This window comes from Heterodontus francisci, chromosome 43 (genome assembly GCF_036365525.1).
Source record: "Heterodontus francisci isolate sHetFra1 chromosome 43, sHetFra1.hap1, whole genome shotgun sequence".
Classification (NCBI taxonomy): domain Eukaryota; kingdom Metazoa; phylum Chordata; class Chondrichthyes; order Heterodontiformes; family Heterodontidae; genus Heterodontus; species Heterodontus francisci.
Genome location: NC_090413.1, coordinates 18,071,563 through 18,085,077, shown reverse-complemented (window position 1 = coordinate 18,085,077; position 13,515 = coordinate 18,071,563). Strand labels below are relative to the sequence as shown.

General features: G+C 42.3%; 2 protein-coding genes across 3 annotated transcripts in view; one reads left to right on the top strand and one right to left on the bottom strand.

Moving 5' to 3' along the window:
- Window positions 1–6,600, bottom strand: part of LOC137355664 (A-kinase anchor protein 8-like) — a 31,163-nt gene extending 24,563 nt beyond the window's left edge. Inside the window, exons 1-2 of the mRNA XM_068021043.1 lie at window positions 6,496–6,600; window positions 3,239–3,286 (exon numbers count right to left, since the gene is read on the bottom strand). Of these exons, the coding sequence (XP_067877144.1) occupies window positions 3,239–3,286; window positions 6,496–6,514 (67 nt within the window). The 5' untranslated portion in view covers window positions 6,515–6,600. The remainder of the gene's footprint in view (window positions 1–3,238; window positions 3,287–6,495) is intronic.
- Window positions 6,601–11,960: 5,360 nt separating this feature from the next.
- LOC137355663 (A-kinase anchor protein 8-like) overlaps window positions 11,961–13,515 on the top strand; it is a 30,886-nt gene continuing 29,331 nt past the window's right edge. For both annotated transcript variants that reach the window (XM_068021038.1, XM_068021040.1), the window contains exon 1: window positions 11,961–12,065. In XM_068021038.1, coding sequence (XP_067877139.1) covers window positions 12,047–12,065 — 19 coding nt within the window. In that variant the 5' untranslated portion in view covers window positions 11,961–12,046. The remainder of the gene's footprint in view (window positions 12,066–13,515) is intronic.

The following is a 13,515-nucleotide window of genomic DNA, read 5'->3' as shown; positions in this document are numbered from 1 at the left end:
CCAATAGCAAGATGTTACTAGCTTGACTTTGTCCCAAAATGGATCAAACCAGACTGTGCAAGACAGCTGTATTCAATGAGTAAAGACTTGAAAAATCTCAATTCTGGATTCACAACTGGCCTCTGATTTAAACTTGCATTCACCAGATAGATGACTTATGGTGGGAACACAGAGTTCAAGTTTTAAGCATTACTTCACAAATATAGTCTGTTAAGAGTGTTATCTGCCAAGAGAAACAGTGCTAGGCACATTAACTCTGAGCTTACTTCATGCAAATGTCAACCCTTCAGTTAATTAACTCAGGGGCTTACCTATAGAACTGGTATGTCATGTTGTGCACAAGAAAAAATACTGAATCCTAATGGATGCTGAATTAGGACTGGGCTTGGCTGTGATGCCCTCATCGCAATTATAAGGCATGTACCTGAAAAGTGCATGAAACCACACCATACCAAAGATAAGTACCTTTAGGCCAGGTTTCAACACAAAGGAAATCTGTCAGTGAAAACTGCACAATGAGGCCTTATAGAGTGCAAGTATCAAATGTACATAACTGATGATCGGGTCGGGCGCGGGGAGAAAAGGAGGTACTCTGGCTGGGTCGGACTCAGGTCAGGTTTTTTTTTTTGCAGACCCGAGTAGGCCTTTATGTGGAAGCTGAGTCCTTGAATATATTCAAGGCCAAGATACAGATTTTTGAACTACAGGGAAGTCAAAGGTTATGGGGAGCAGGCAGGGAAGTGGCATTGAGGCCAAGATCCGATCCACCAAGGTCTTATTGAATGGCAGGGCAGGCTCAAGGGGCCAAATGGCCTACTCCTATTTCTTATGCTATTAACTTACTAGCATTAATTGAATTGCCATTTAATTCCTGGAATTGCCCATCTGTTTAGGGGTCTGTCAGCCATGTCACTTGATCTTTTAAAATTGTTCTTGCCAAAATGGAAAAATACTGACTAAAAAATTTTATATTTGCAAAAAGAAAATACTTTAAAGCTGCAGTGTCTACATTTTTTCCCCCAGAGGATGTGCTAAAGCAGCTATTGGTAGAACCATTACTCCTTGCACTGGAGAGAGTACAGAGGAAATTTACAAGAATGTTGCCAGAGCTTGAAAGTTGCAGCTATGAGGAAAGTTTGGATTGGCTAAGGTTGTTTTCCTTGGATCAGAGGAGGACAAGGGGTGACTTAATTGAGGTGTACAAAATTGAAGGGCCTAGATAGATAGAGTAGACAGAAACTACCTTTATCCCCTAGCGGAGCAGTCAGTTACCAGGGGCACAGATTTAAGGTGATTGGTAGAAGGATTAGAGGGGACACGAGGAAAACTTTTTTCACCCAGAGGGTGGTGGATGTCTGGAATTCACTACCAGGAACAGTGGTGGAGGCAGAAACCCTCAGTTCTTTTAAAAGGTACCTGGACATGCACCTGAAGTGCTGTAACCTGCAAGGCTATAGGCCAGGTGCTGGAAGGTGGGATTAGATAGTGGCTAGTTTGTTCGGCTGACATGGACATGACTGACTGAGTGGCCTCCTCTGTGCTGTGATTTTTCTATGGTTCTAAGTGGGTTTTGGTTTGTTGGGCACTGGCACAGTACTGGGGAAAGTGGGGGCTGTACTGTTGTGGCAGTCTGCACCTGAACTGTGCTGGGACTAGTATTCTAGCAAACCATAGAATCAGAAGTAGGGCTTTAAACTAAACAAGGGGGGAGAGGGATCAAGCCTGGGTAGATGTAGCAAATTAAGGGGTAGAGTCATGGCAGGAGATCAGATTAGCAATATGGAAAATGAAAGTCCGAATAGCAGGAAGGGACAGAGGAAAAAAAACCTAATACACCAACGGTCAAGACTAGATGTTACAAAGATAACAAAAAGGCAAAACTAAAGGCTCTGTATCTGAATGCACATAGCATTCATAACAAAGTAGACGAACTGATGGCGCACATTGAAGTAAATGAATATGATTTGATAGCCATTACGGAGAGGTGGCTGAAAGATGACCAGGATTAGGTCCTGAATATTGAGGGGTATATGACATTCAAGAATAGGAAGCTAGGTAAAGGTGGAGGGGTAGCACTGTTAATCAAGGATGGCATTGGTGCAGTAGTTAGAGATGACCTTGGTCCAGGAGATCAAGATGTAGAATCAGTTTGGGTGGAGATGAGGAAGAGTATGGGAAAGAAGTCACGAGTGGGAGTGGTCTACAGGCCCCCGAACAGTAACCATAATGTAGGATAAAGTATACAAGAAGAAATATTGGGTGCTTGTGATAAAGCCAAAGACTTGCAGGTTGATAGGTAAATTGGCCATTGTAAATTGCCCCTAGTGTAGGTAGGTGATAGGGAATATGGGATTACTGCAGGGTTAGTATAAATGGGTGGTTGTTAGTCAGCACAGACTTGGTGGGCCGAAGGGCCTGTTTCAGTGCTGTATCTCTCAATAAATAAATAAATAATAAATTGAAGCAACAGAATAATGAAAGGAAACATGCTCATCAACTGGGAGGTGCAATCACAGCAACGATGCATTGTGTCCGCAGACATCTGAAGCATGACATATGATCAGAAGCAGAATTTTTGATAACTTTTTCCACTCTAACCCAGGGTTACTGAGTTACGTTGGGAGTGCCTCCTACTGTCACAAAGCTGAATGAACCCCAACCTTCTTCGCCTGGATTGCTCCATGACTATGCATAATCTTGCTGGGACATTGGCTCCCTCGTGAGCTTGCACTAACTTAATGCAAAAGAATTTACTGTCTAATGATAATTGTATTCTGCAGATCAAGTGAGTTCACGAGATCAATTTGAATTTAATACATCTTGGACATATTTCCAAGGTCAATCAGATTGACTGTTTTCTACAAGTTCACAGCAGCACAATTTCTTAAATATTTTATGTATTAAAAAAATTGCTTTATACCAGTGAACACCTATAACCAAGGATGCCAGGCGCACACTAAACTGCAGTACACATACACGCACATACCTCCCATAACATTTTATCATGCCAAGATGGAATTGTGTTCCAGTGGAAAACATCTAACTTAAGCAGAACACTGATTCACAGCACTGAGTTTAATTGTTTGGTCAGAGAACTTTGCACAGCAATAACCAAACATCAATTGCCAGTTGGAAGTCAAAAGTAAGCAGCATTTCCTTAGTTAAAAAAAGTGCAATACATCCTTTTTGAACCAGAGATTAGTAGATAGGCAACTAAGAAATCAGAGGAAAACCTTACCTTGAGAATTGGTGGCTCCAGTGTTCCAAGAATCACCAGTTCCATAGCCTACAATAAGCACAAACCAAATGTAGTTAAACAGCACCTATCAAAATTTCTCACCAACCAAGTATCACCAACTTTATTTATTTTACATTGCAAACAGGAGATATTGCCACAAGACTAAGCAATGGCATAGCGACTGCGAACCTTTTCATCAGAAACATTTATCAAAACCCAAAATCTTGCCAAAGGTTAACTCTAAATAGGGTGGCGTAACAGATAAATGCACATCTATTAGTACTGAATCACAGTCCAAGACTGGTTCAATTATTAATCTATCCCAAGTTAGGTACACAACTGAGCTTACCCCAGAAAAAAGGATGGAACAATTCAGCCAGTGTTCCATTTCGAAATGGCTTTCCAGTGGTGTTTGTTGGAAAGTGCATGTACTAATTTTATGGAAGGACAGGATGAAGCTCACCAGCAATGCAGCTAAACACCATGTAATCACAATCTAGGCTCATAATGGAAGAATGGCACTTATGCAGGACATCAAAGGTCTGCTAGGACCCATATAAACAATTTTACAAGAACCAATTAACGTAAATCTTTGGCAGGTTCCAATGAATCAACTCTTCAAATTAAATGTATAAAGGCCATTAAAAACTAATCCCAGAACCCAACTCCATTGGCTTCCATTTGCCAAGCTTGATTACAAAACCTCTTGCACGATAAGCCGCTATCAATGTCTTCAGTCATTACTCTGATGTTCCCCTCCTAAACTCCATTGCCTTGCTAAATTTCTCCCCATTTTCCAAATTCTTCTCAAAAGCTCCCTTCAACTATACCTTAAGACGTGCCTCCACTTATTCCTGCTTGCTGCCAAATCACCTACAAATTGTAACAAGCTGTCCTTAACCCCCTAACTTTGTTTTTGTTGTATAGCCAGTGGTAGTAATGCAAATGTCAGGAGCAGAGGGTCCACTTAAGGACATGCAATTGGATACAAGTGACAGATTAGAGGGGACAAGCACTACCAGTGTGAGGCACAAGAACCAAAAGAGCTCGACAAAGAAAAGGTGACATGGATACAGACGAGACGTTCAGCCTCAACATAATCAAGTCATAGACTAGGACTACAGTGACAAGAGGGGCAAACACCACACTTAATCTCAGCCATCCAGGAAATCCATTTTCCCTAGTTTTAAACTCATAGCTTGCTGTTGAGCCAGAATCCACATTAAAAAGAAACCCTAGCCAGCCTTCAATTCTAACCAGGAACACAATGAAATGCAACTGCTCTCATGGACCACCTAGCTGAGATCTTCAAAGACAGATCAGGGAATTCTCCTAGGAGTTTGAGGTATAATTTAATCCTCTGAATTTAAAAAAAAAAGGCACTTACAATGCATCAGGCAACCATCTTTGCCAAATCCTATGCCATTCAAACCTCATCCATCTCACGCCTTTGGCGGCCTAATCTTGCAGAACAGCAAGGCAGCACTGGGAGCCAAGAATACTTTTTTTTTTAAATCTATGCTTGAAGTAAAAGCTTGACAGCACACATGATTCTATTTCTAAATGGAATAGAAGATTAATGCATGTAATCTTTGGTGTACTCTTTACGGAGATGCATTGTGCCTGTGCTGACTCTTTGGTAGAGTTATCCAATTAGTTCCACTCCCCTACTCTTTTCCCCATTCCCCCGTAAATGTTTTCCCTTCAAGGAATTACCCAATTCCTTTTTGAATGCTACTTTTGAATCAGCTTCTACCAGTCTTTCAGGCAGCGCATCCCAGATCTCAACAACCCATTGTGTAAAAACAAAGTTGTCTCATATCACCTCTGATATCATCTTAAATTGGTGTCCTCTGCTTACTGATGCTTAAGTATTAGCTGTGGCTCAATTAGTAGCATTCTCACTGGAGTCAGAAGGTCGCGTGTTCAAGTCCTACTCCAGGATTTGAGCACAAAAATCAAGGCCGACCCCCAGTACAGTACTGAGGGAGCCCTGCACTGTTGGAGGTACCAACATTCAATGAGACGCTAAACCAAGGTATGCCTCTCAGTTGAATGTCAAGTACCCGATGGCATGATTTTGAAGAGGAGCAGGGGAGTTATTCATGATGTCCTGGCCAATATTTATCCCTCAAGCACAAAACCAGACCATCTGGCCATTACATTGCTGTTTGTGGGAGCTTGCTGTGGACAAACTGACTGCCACGTTTCCTACATTACAACAGTGACTACACTTAAAGAAATACTTGACTGTCTGTAAAGCACTCTGGGAAGTCCTGTGGCCTGGCAAGGCACCATAGAAATGCAGTTCAGTCTTTCTTCCTTTCGAGTTTCTCATTTACTCGATCAAAACCATTCAAATGATCGAGCACCTCGATCAAATCTCCTTTTAACCTACTCTGCTTTTACGATCAGCTCCACACAACTTGAAAGTCCCTCATCTCTAGTACCAGTTTTTCTACACCCCTATTTGGACTCCCTGTGCATGATTTAGAAAGTCATGTCACTGCATCTTGGCTCCCAGTTTAATTCCCAATGTGCAAGGGCTGAGATGGCCGTGCGCATGCACGCCACTTTGCGCGGGAACGGGGACAGCTCTCGGGCGCGCGCTCCTAGAACAATCCACGCTGAAGAGCGGCCGCCATTTTGTGGCGTCTTGAGAAAATTTTAAAATTCTTAATCCTCGGCATTTATTAACATTCATCGACCATCAATTATAGAAACGAGTCGGGAAAAGCGCTCTTTTTTAAAAAAGAAAACCCAAAAAAAACAAACAAGCGCCAAAATGATTTTAAAACCGAAATATTTAAACCGCCCATGTGAATACTTAACCGTGACCGTTTTACTTCGAGCCAATAACAATTCCCTCTTAAAGTTAAACATAAAAAGACAACACCGAAATAAAAAATATTAAGTTTTTTTTAAAAACCCTAAAACGTTCAACCTAACGTGGCAGTTGTAATTGACAAACCACTCATCCAATCGCGCGGCGGTATTTTGGTGGTGAGTGGTCCGACAGCCAATCAAAAACAGCAGTGGGCGGGACATCTGCGCCCAACAAGTTAGGTTAGCTTTACATTAACATGACGCGCCTCGAGACGGAAATTAAAGTCACTTATTTCCCCTACCCTCCCCCACACTACGGACAAAAATTATAATCTCCCTCTCCCCTTTTAGAAGCGCAACTTATTAAACTCCTCTCAAACAGAACAAGAAACTGCTTTCAAAAGTTAAGAGAAAACCGCTTTAGAGCTTACTTGAGTACCAAGAATCCATTTTGATTTCGTTGAATTCAAAAAAGCCCCTGCCCCACTCCTGCAGAATTTTCTAGCTCCGGAAGAACCGCCCTCCGCCGCTGATTGGTTCATCCTGTAGGCCGGAGCCGGACAGTCTCCATTTTCGATTGGTAGAGCGAAACTGTCGATCACATGACGTATATGCTAATTTGCGTAATAAGATGCAAGGTGAAAGTTGCAACCTTCATTTACCCGCCTCTATTTACTCAGGTGTTCCCAGATTCAGGTCTTCTTCAATCAGTGGGGTCTCAAAACCTTTTTTTTTTGGATGGACGAGCCCTTTTCAAATATATGTGGATTCGTTATCACTGGAAACTCATTCCTCCAATTTAAATGATAATATAAACAACATAAATGCTTTAATTAAAAACAGAAAGTGCTGGAAATACTCAGCAGGTCAGGCGGCATCTCTGGAGAGAGAAGCAGAGTTAACAGATGTTGCCAGCTGAGTATTTCCAGCACTTTCTGTTTTTATTTCAGATTTCCAGCATCTGCAGCATTTTTTTTTATTAACATGCATGTGAGCATCAGCTGTGGCTCAGTTGGTAGTACTCTTACCTCTAAGTCTCAAGGTTTTGGGTTCCAGTCCCACTCCAGGGCTTACATATAAAAATCACTGCTGTGAAAGTGCCATAGGAACATAGGAGTAGGCCATTCAGCCCATTGAGCCTGTTCCGCCATTCAAGATAATCATGGATGAAATGTTAAACTGAGGCCCCGTCTACTCTCTATGATGGACATAAAAGATCCCATAGCACTATTTTGTAGAAAAGCAGGGAGTAGTTCTCTCCGGTGTCCGAGCAAATATTTATCCCTCAATCAACATCACAAAAAACAGATTATCTGGTCATTATTGGACGGCACAGTGGCGCAGTGGTTAGCACCGCAGCCTCACAACTCCAGCGACCCGGGTTCGATTCTGGGTATTGCCTGTGCGGACTTTGCAAGTTCTCCCTGTGACCGTGTGGGTTTTCACCGGGTGCTCCAGTTTCCTCCCACAGCCAAAGATTTGCAGGTTGATAGGTAAATTGGCCATTATAAATTGCCCCTAGTATAGGTAGGTGGTATGGGAAGGTGGGAATGTGAGAGGGTAATGGGATTAATGTAGGATTAGTATAAATGGGTGGTTGATGGTCAGCACAGACTCAGTGGGCCGAAGGGCCTGTTTCAGTGCTGTATCTCTAAATATAAATAAAATTGCATTGCTGTTTGTGGGAGCTCACTGTGCGCTGCAATTCCTAGATTTATATAGTGACTGCACTTCAAAACTACTTCATTGGCTGTGAAATGATTTGAGACATCTGGTGGTCCTGAAAGGTGTTTGATAGGCACAGTAACTGATAGAAGCATAGGAACAGGCGTGGGCCATTTAGCACCTTGATCCTGTTCCACCATTTAATGAGATCATATCTTTGAACAACAAAAATTTATCAATCACTGATTTAAAATTTACAATTGCTCTGTTTAATGCTTAGTGACACTTCAAATCAGTTCAGTGAATTCTGTTCCAGTGGTCAAAACAAAGTCAACAGAAATCAGCAGACAACCAGATGATTATTTACATTGTAAATTCTACTGCCGCTCTCCTCTACGAGCGCTCCCCTCCTCATGTGGCCGATGCCCACCACTCCCACCTTTGGCCGCTGCTCATTTGCTTACTTTGGACCACTTCCCATGGTCATTCATAGATTCATCGCCACGGTACAGAAGGAGGCCATTTGGCCCATAGAATGCATGCTATTCATTAAAAGTCTATTCATTAAAAGCAGGTAAGCTGATTTCCTTGACACCCCAGTTATTTAAAGACGTCTCTGCTCAAAGTCTCCGAATCTTACTCTTCAGACTATTTTGCCAATCCCCTGGAAAGTCTCTACACACCCCAGCTTGACAATCACTGGTCTACATGATCCATGTACATACAACTATTTTGTTTAACCAATTAGGGTGATTAATCCTCAATCGGAAGCACTTAAATCCGTAAACTACAAACAATGAATTTCAAATTATAATTAAAACTTTTCAAATTACAATTTTTCTCCCTTTATCTATTATGTCCATGTTTATATTGCTAAATGTATTACATGTAACTTTGCATATGTGCAATAGTTACAAAGAGCAACCTCTGCATTGGCTCCCAAGATGACACTGACTAACTATGATTGGTAAAGAATCAAACAGAATAGACAGGTCCCAAGTTCAATTCTTTGTTTTTGTTGAATCTGGCTTATTTTTTGTAAAACCAGAGTTATCTAGTTTCTCCTGGCAGAAATAGATAAACATTAAGGCTGGTTCCCTAGGAGACAATAAATATGATAAACTCACATAACTACGTACAGTACAGTGTCTTAGCAGAAATTTGAAATAAATTGTAATGTGGGTGCAAGTGTCAATTACCCCCTTCATACACTGTGGTGCCCACTGGTCATAGAAAACCTCAACTGTACCGGTGGACATCACACGCCCCCTCTCCAGGGTCACTCAGACACAGACAACGTCACAGGAGAGAAGCAGGCAGTCAAAATAACACTGCCCCCATCCCCCCAGCACTACCATGGGCAGTGCCCATTCTGGAGCTATAACTTTCCATTTTAACAAGACCCAGGAGAAAGCCCATGGGAAAGTCCTCTGACTTGCAACCCCACTGCCATGGTTAAAGTCTATTACATCTTGTATTTCCAAGTGGTCTCCCTGCCAAGTACTAACCAACTCTGCATACCTGACAAGACCAAACCGGATTGGGTGCTATCTGGGTGGGTGATTTGGGCTGGTGACAATTGGGCTTAGTATTTGCTGGGGGCACAAACATTATCAAGAGATATGGCAACATAGTGAATACATGTCATTAGGACATACGCTCATGTGGAAGATAAACACCAATGGAAGTTGGTTTGGCCAAATGCCTCTTTTCTACATAATTTCTATGCGAGTCTCTAAAGAATGCCTCTCTGGACAAGATACTAGAAGACTATCAACATAGAAAGAAAGCAAGAAAGACTTGCACTTATATAGTCTTTCACGACCTTAGATCCCGAAGTGCTTTACAGCCAATGACGAACTTTTGAACTCTAGTCACTGTTGTAATGCTGGAATTACAGCAGCCAAATTGTGCACTACAAACTCCCCAAAACAGCATTTTAAAAAAATCTTTCATGGGATGTGCGCCTGACTGGCAAGGCCAGTATTTGTTGCTCATCCCTAATTACCCTTGACAACTGAATGGCTGAGCTAGGCCATTTCAGAGGACAGTTAAGAGTCAACCACATTGCTGTGGGTCTGGAGTCACATGTAGGCCAGACCAGGTAAAGACAGCAGATTTCCTTCCCTAAAGGGCATGAGTGAACCAGATGGGTTTTTATGACAATTGATGATAGTTTCATGGCACAATTACTAAGACTAGCTTTCAATTCCAGATTTTCTATCAACTAATTGAATTTATTAATTGGGTTTAGATTCCACCAGCTGCCATAGTGGGATTTGAACTCGTGTCTGCAGGGCATTAGCCTGAACCTCTGAATTACTAGTCCAGTGACATTACCACTACACCACCGTCTCCCACAATGTACCAATGACCAGATAATCTGTTTAAATGGTGTTGATTGAGGGATAAATGTTAGCCAAGATACTGCAGAGAGCTTCCTTGCTGTTTTTCAAAATAGAACTATGGAATCTCTTAAGTCCACCTGAGAGAGAGGATGCGGCCTTGGTTTAATGTCACTCCAAACATCCATGGAAGCATAACCAAGCATGAATCACTGCCTTCAGAAGAGGAGAGCAGGGGAGGGGGAAATTATCATGTGACTTTATAAGATAGTATGCAACAGCAACCACAAAATAACTTGAATAGATAAAGCACCTTTATCATTGGAAATCAACTCAGAGGGAGAATTTAAAAAAAGTTTAAATCATAAAAAGCCAACAAACAAATTGTTAGTCGAGGCAAAGAAATGCTTGGTGAGATGGTCTCAAAGGAGATAGAAGTGGAGATGCAGAGGCATTTCGAAAGAAATTCCAAAGATATATGATCTTAAAATTAAAAAGAAGAAGCCTGTGAGCATGCAAATAAGTAACAAGTCATACAGTAAGGAAGCAGGCAACCTGACATCCATTGAAATAGCATAGCAATACACCTTAATACAGCTCCCTTCCCTCATCCATTTTAAGGGGTGCCACTTTGATGAAAGGAGACAACCAAAGTCACATTCATCACAATATTGTCATGCTTTCCACAATGTGTCAGTACCTTTTCATTTTCATTAAGTGGACATTTTTTCAGTTAAGGACATTGTCCTTTTACCTGATTAAACAATCTATCAGCTTTGAAGTACAGTTTCCCCTTCAAATATTGCACTGCTGTTCTTTGAGCAGCAAACATTGGAAGGTTTGGTTCAGTTAAAATGAATGTTAAAAGGATGTTTCATTTTAATCAGTGAAACACTGGAGGAGTAGATCAAAGTTCAGCATAAATTTTCCCTAATGGTAGTGCACACAAACCAGAAGATCCCAGGTACAGTCCATATAGTGGATTGTGAGTTATCTGATCTCAATTAAGGTTGTCAACTAGATCCGACTTGGGTACTGTGTATCATCATTTAACTTAGCACATACTTGCACATAAGTGATAATCTGACTGGATTTATTTTTATCAGCTGCATTTTATATGAATGGAGCGAAAGGCAAACTTTGGATTTTCCTGTTCTCTGGGGCTCAGTGCTACCCTCAGCATTCCTTCCATCCATTCATTATTATTATTATGCCAAGCATTCACACCATATTGAGACAGTGACAACTGAGTTGGGCTGGTCATGCAGCCAGAATACCTGACACTCACTTGCCAAAATCTTTTATGGAGAACTTGAGACTGGGGTGCGCTGTCATGATGGTGAAAGGAAGCGCACTCTCCGAAGGCTTCCTTAGGAGTTTTGATATCGACCCCGAGTCCTGGGAGAACCCTGCCCAGGATTTCTGCACCTGGCGCAACCAAATAAAAATGGACGAGGCCACCTTCAAAAGCAAACACATATCAGTGGCAGAGAGAAACCGCAAGGAGAGGAAATTCTGAGCCAGCAGCTCGCCCAAACTCAGCGGACTACAGGATCCTGCCCTATTTACAGCAGAACCTTCTGGATGCAGATTGGCCTTAACAGCCAACTACATACCCACCAGAACCCTACCAAACACACCAGATGATGGATATGGTCCTCTTAGCCTTGAAGGATGAACAACATAATTTGGGCACCTCTATTTTTATTAGTATCAATCAAAGCAAAAGCAGTTAAGATCATCCCTAGTTTCTCTGGCAACTTGTGTATTAAAGAAACCCCCCAAAAATGTATTAATTTCCCTTGTGGTAATAGATGGGATAAAAGGTAATAAAAGGCAACTGGTAACACGCATGTCAGCTAGTGCGGGGCACGTGATCCACGCAGCAACGTGATACCCCACGTGACTCACCCGCCCCAACGCTTTTGACGTCGTCAAGGGCCGAGCGTTTTCTTTCTGAAGCCGAATCGCAATGGACGGTCGCTACGGAGGTTGGTGGAATCGGGTTTTTCCTCTCGGTGTTTTTGTGCGTTCGGAAAGTTAGCAATTCTTTTAATTGTTGGTTATTGAGGGAGCATTTCCTCTTAATGGCGCCCCGACGTTTGCTTCTTTTTTCCCGATAAATCGGAGGCAATCTTGCCCCTGTTGCACCTCCCAACTCGGCTTCATTGATTGGCCGAGCTGACCACAGCGCCGCCTGTGATTGGTTAAGGGCGCTGTCAATCATTCGCTGGACTGTTCGGCTTGCTCCGGCAGAGGGAGGTCGAACGTTGCTTTATTATTCAACTCACGTTATTTTTTTATATGAAAGGGGAAAAAAATACCCTGACTAATTTAAAAAGGAATTATCCCGTTTTGAGAAAGCTCTATGAACCCAGCCAAATGCGACAAATTAGGAGCGTGTGGCGCACGTTTTCCCACGTGTGCGATCTTCAGTAGCGTTTTTAAACTTGTGCGATTTTACGCTCGATCCCTAACCTTGCTTTTTAATTTTTTTTTGTTATATTAATGCTGCCTGTTTGTTAGTGGTGAATGGATGGCGGTTGGAAAGAGTCTGTCCCCCTCCTTTTTCCCCCTCCCCCACTTTGACTTCGCTCAAACGCCACAAAATGGCGGCGGCCTCCTCCCGCCAGGGGCGCGCGCCCAGGCTCGCGCATGCGCGCGCACAAACTTTGCATTCCAATTTGGCATGTTGCGTCCCTCTATATGAAGGAAGCCCTGCAATAATCTGGGCCAGTTTCCTTTACTCAATTCTTTCTAATTCAGACAGCCATTCGGCCCGTCGTGCCTGTGTCAGCTCTTTGAAAGGGCTTATCCACCTAGTCCCACAGCCCTGCTAAATATTCCCCTTTCAGTATTTATGCAAGTTCTCTTTCCAGTTATCAAATCCACTTCTGTCACCCTTATTACGTTCTTGTTCCTTCCACTCTTTTCTCTCTTTTCCTGGTCCATCATGGAGCAACTTCAGTCTCACAACTAGTTTTTGTTTTCAACTTTATGCGTGATACTGGCAAGTCTGCCATGATTGCCCATCCCTGATTTCTAATAAGCTAATGGGCCTTCCTGAACCAATCCATTCTTGTGATAGTTGCAAGGGGTGGGGGTGGGGGGGTGTGGGGTAGTGTATTCATAATCCTTAATAGGTAAGCATAGACAATTATTGGCTGTTGGACTGTGGAGGGCTATTACTACTATAACCATGTCTGGTTTATTTTTTGACAGTTGTAGAAGTTAATTGAGATTTTAACCAGATTGCTAGTGCACAGGCCCCTGGGTTTAATACTATGCTGTGGTGAATTTTGGAGTGCTATCATTGCCATTTTAATTTCTTTTAAAGCATTCTTTACCCCGATCTGTTCACCCTGTCCCTCTTAGCAAGCTCAAAGGTGCCTGACTTCAAGATCAATGTTGATTTATAATTTGCTAAAAAGCTGTTTTTAT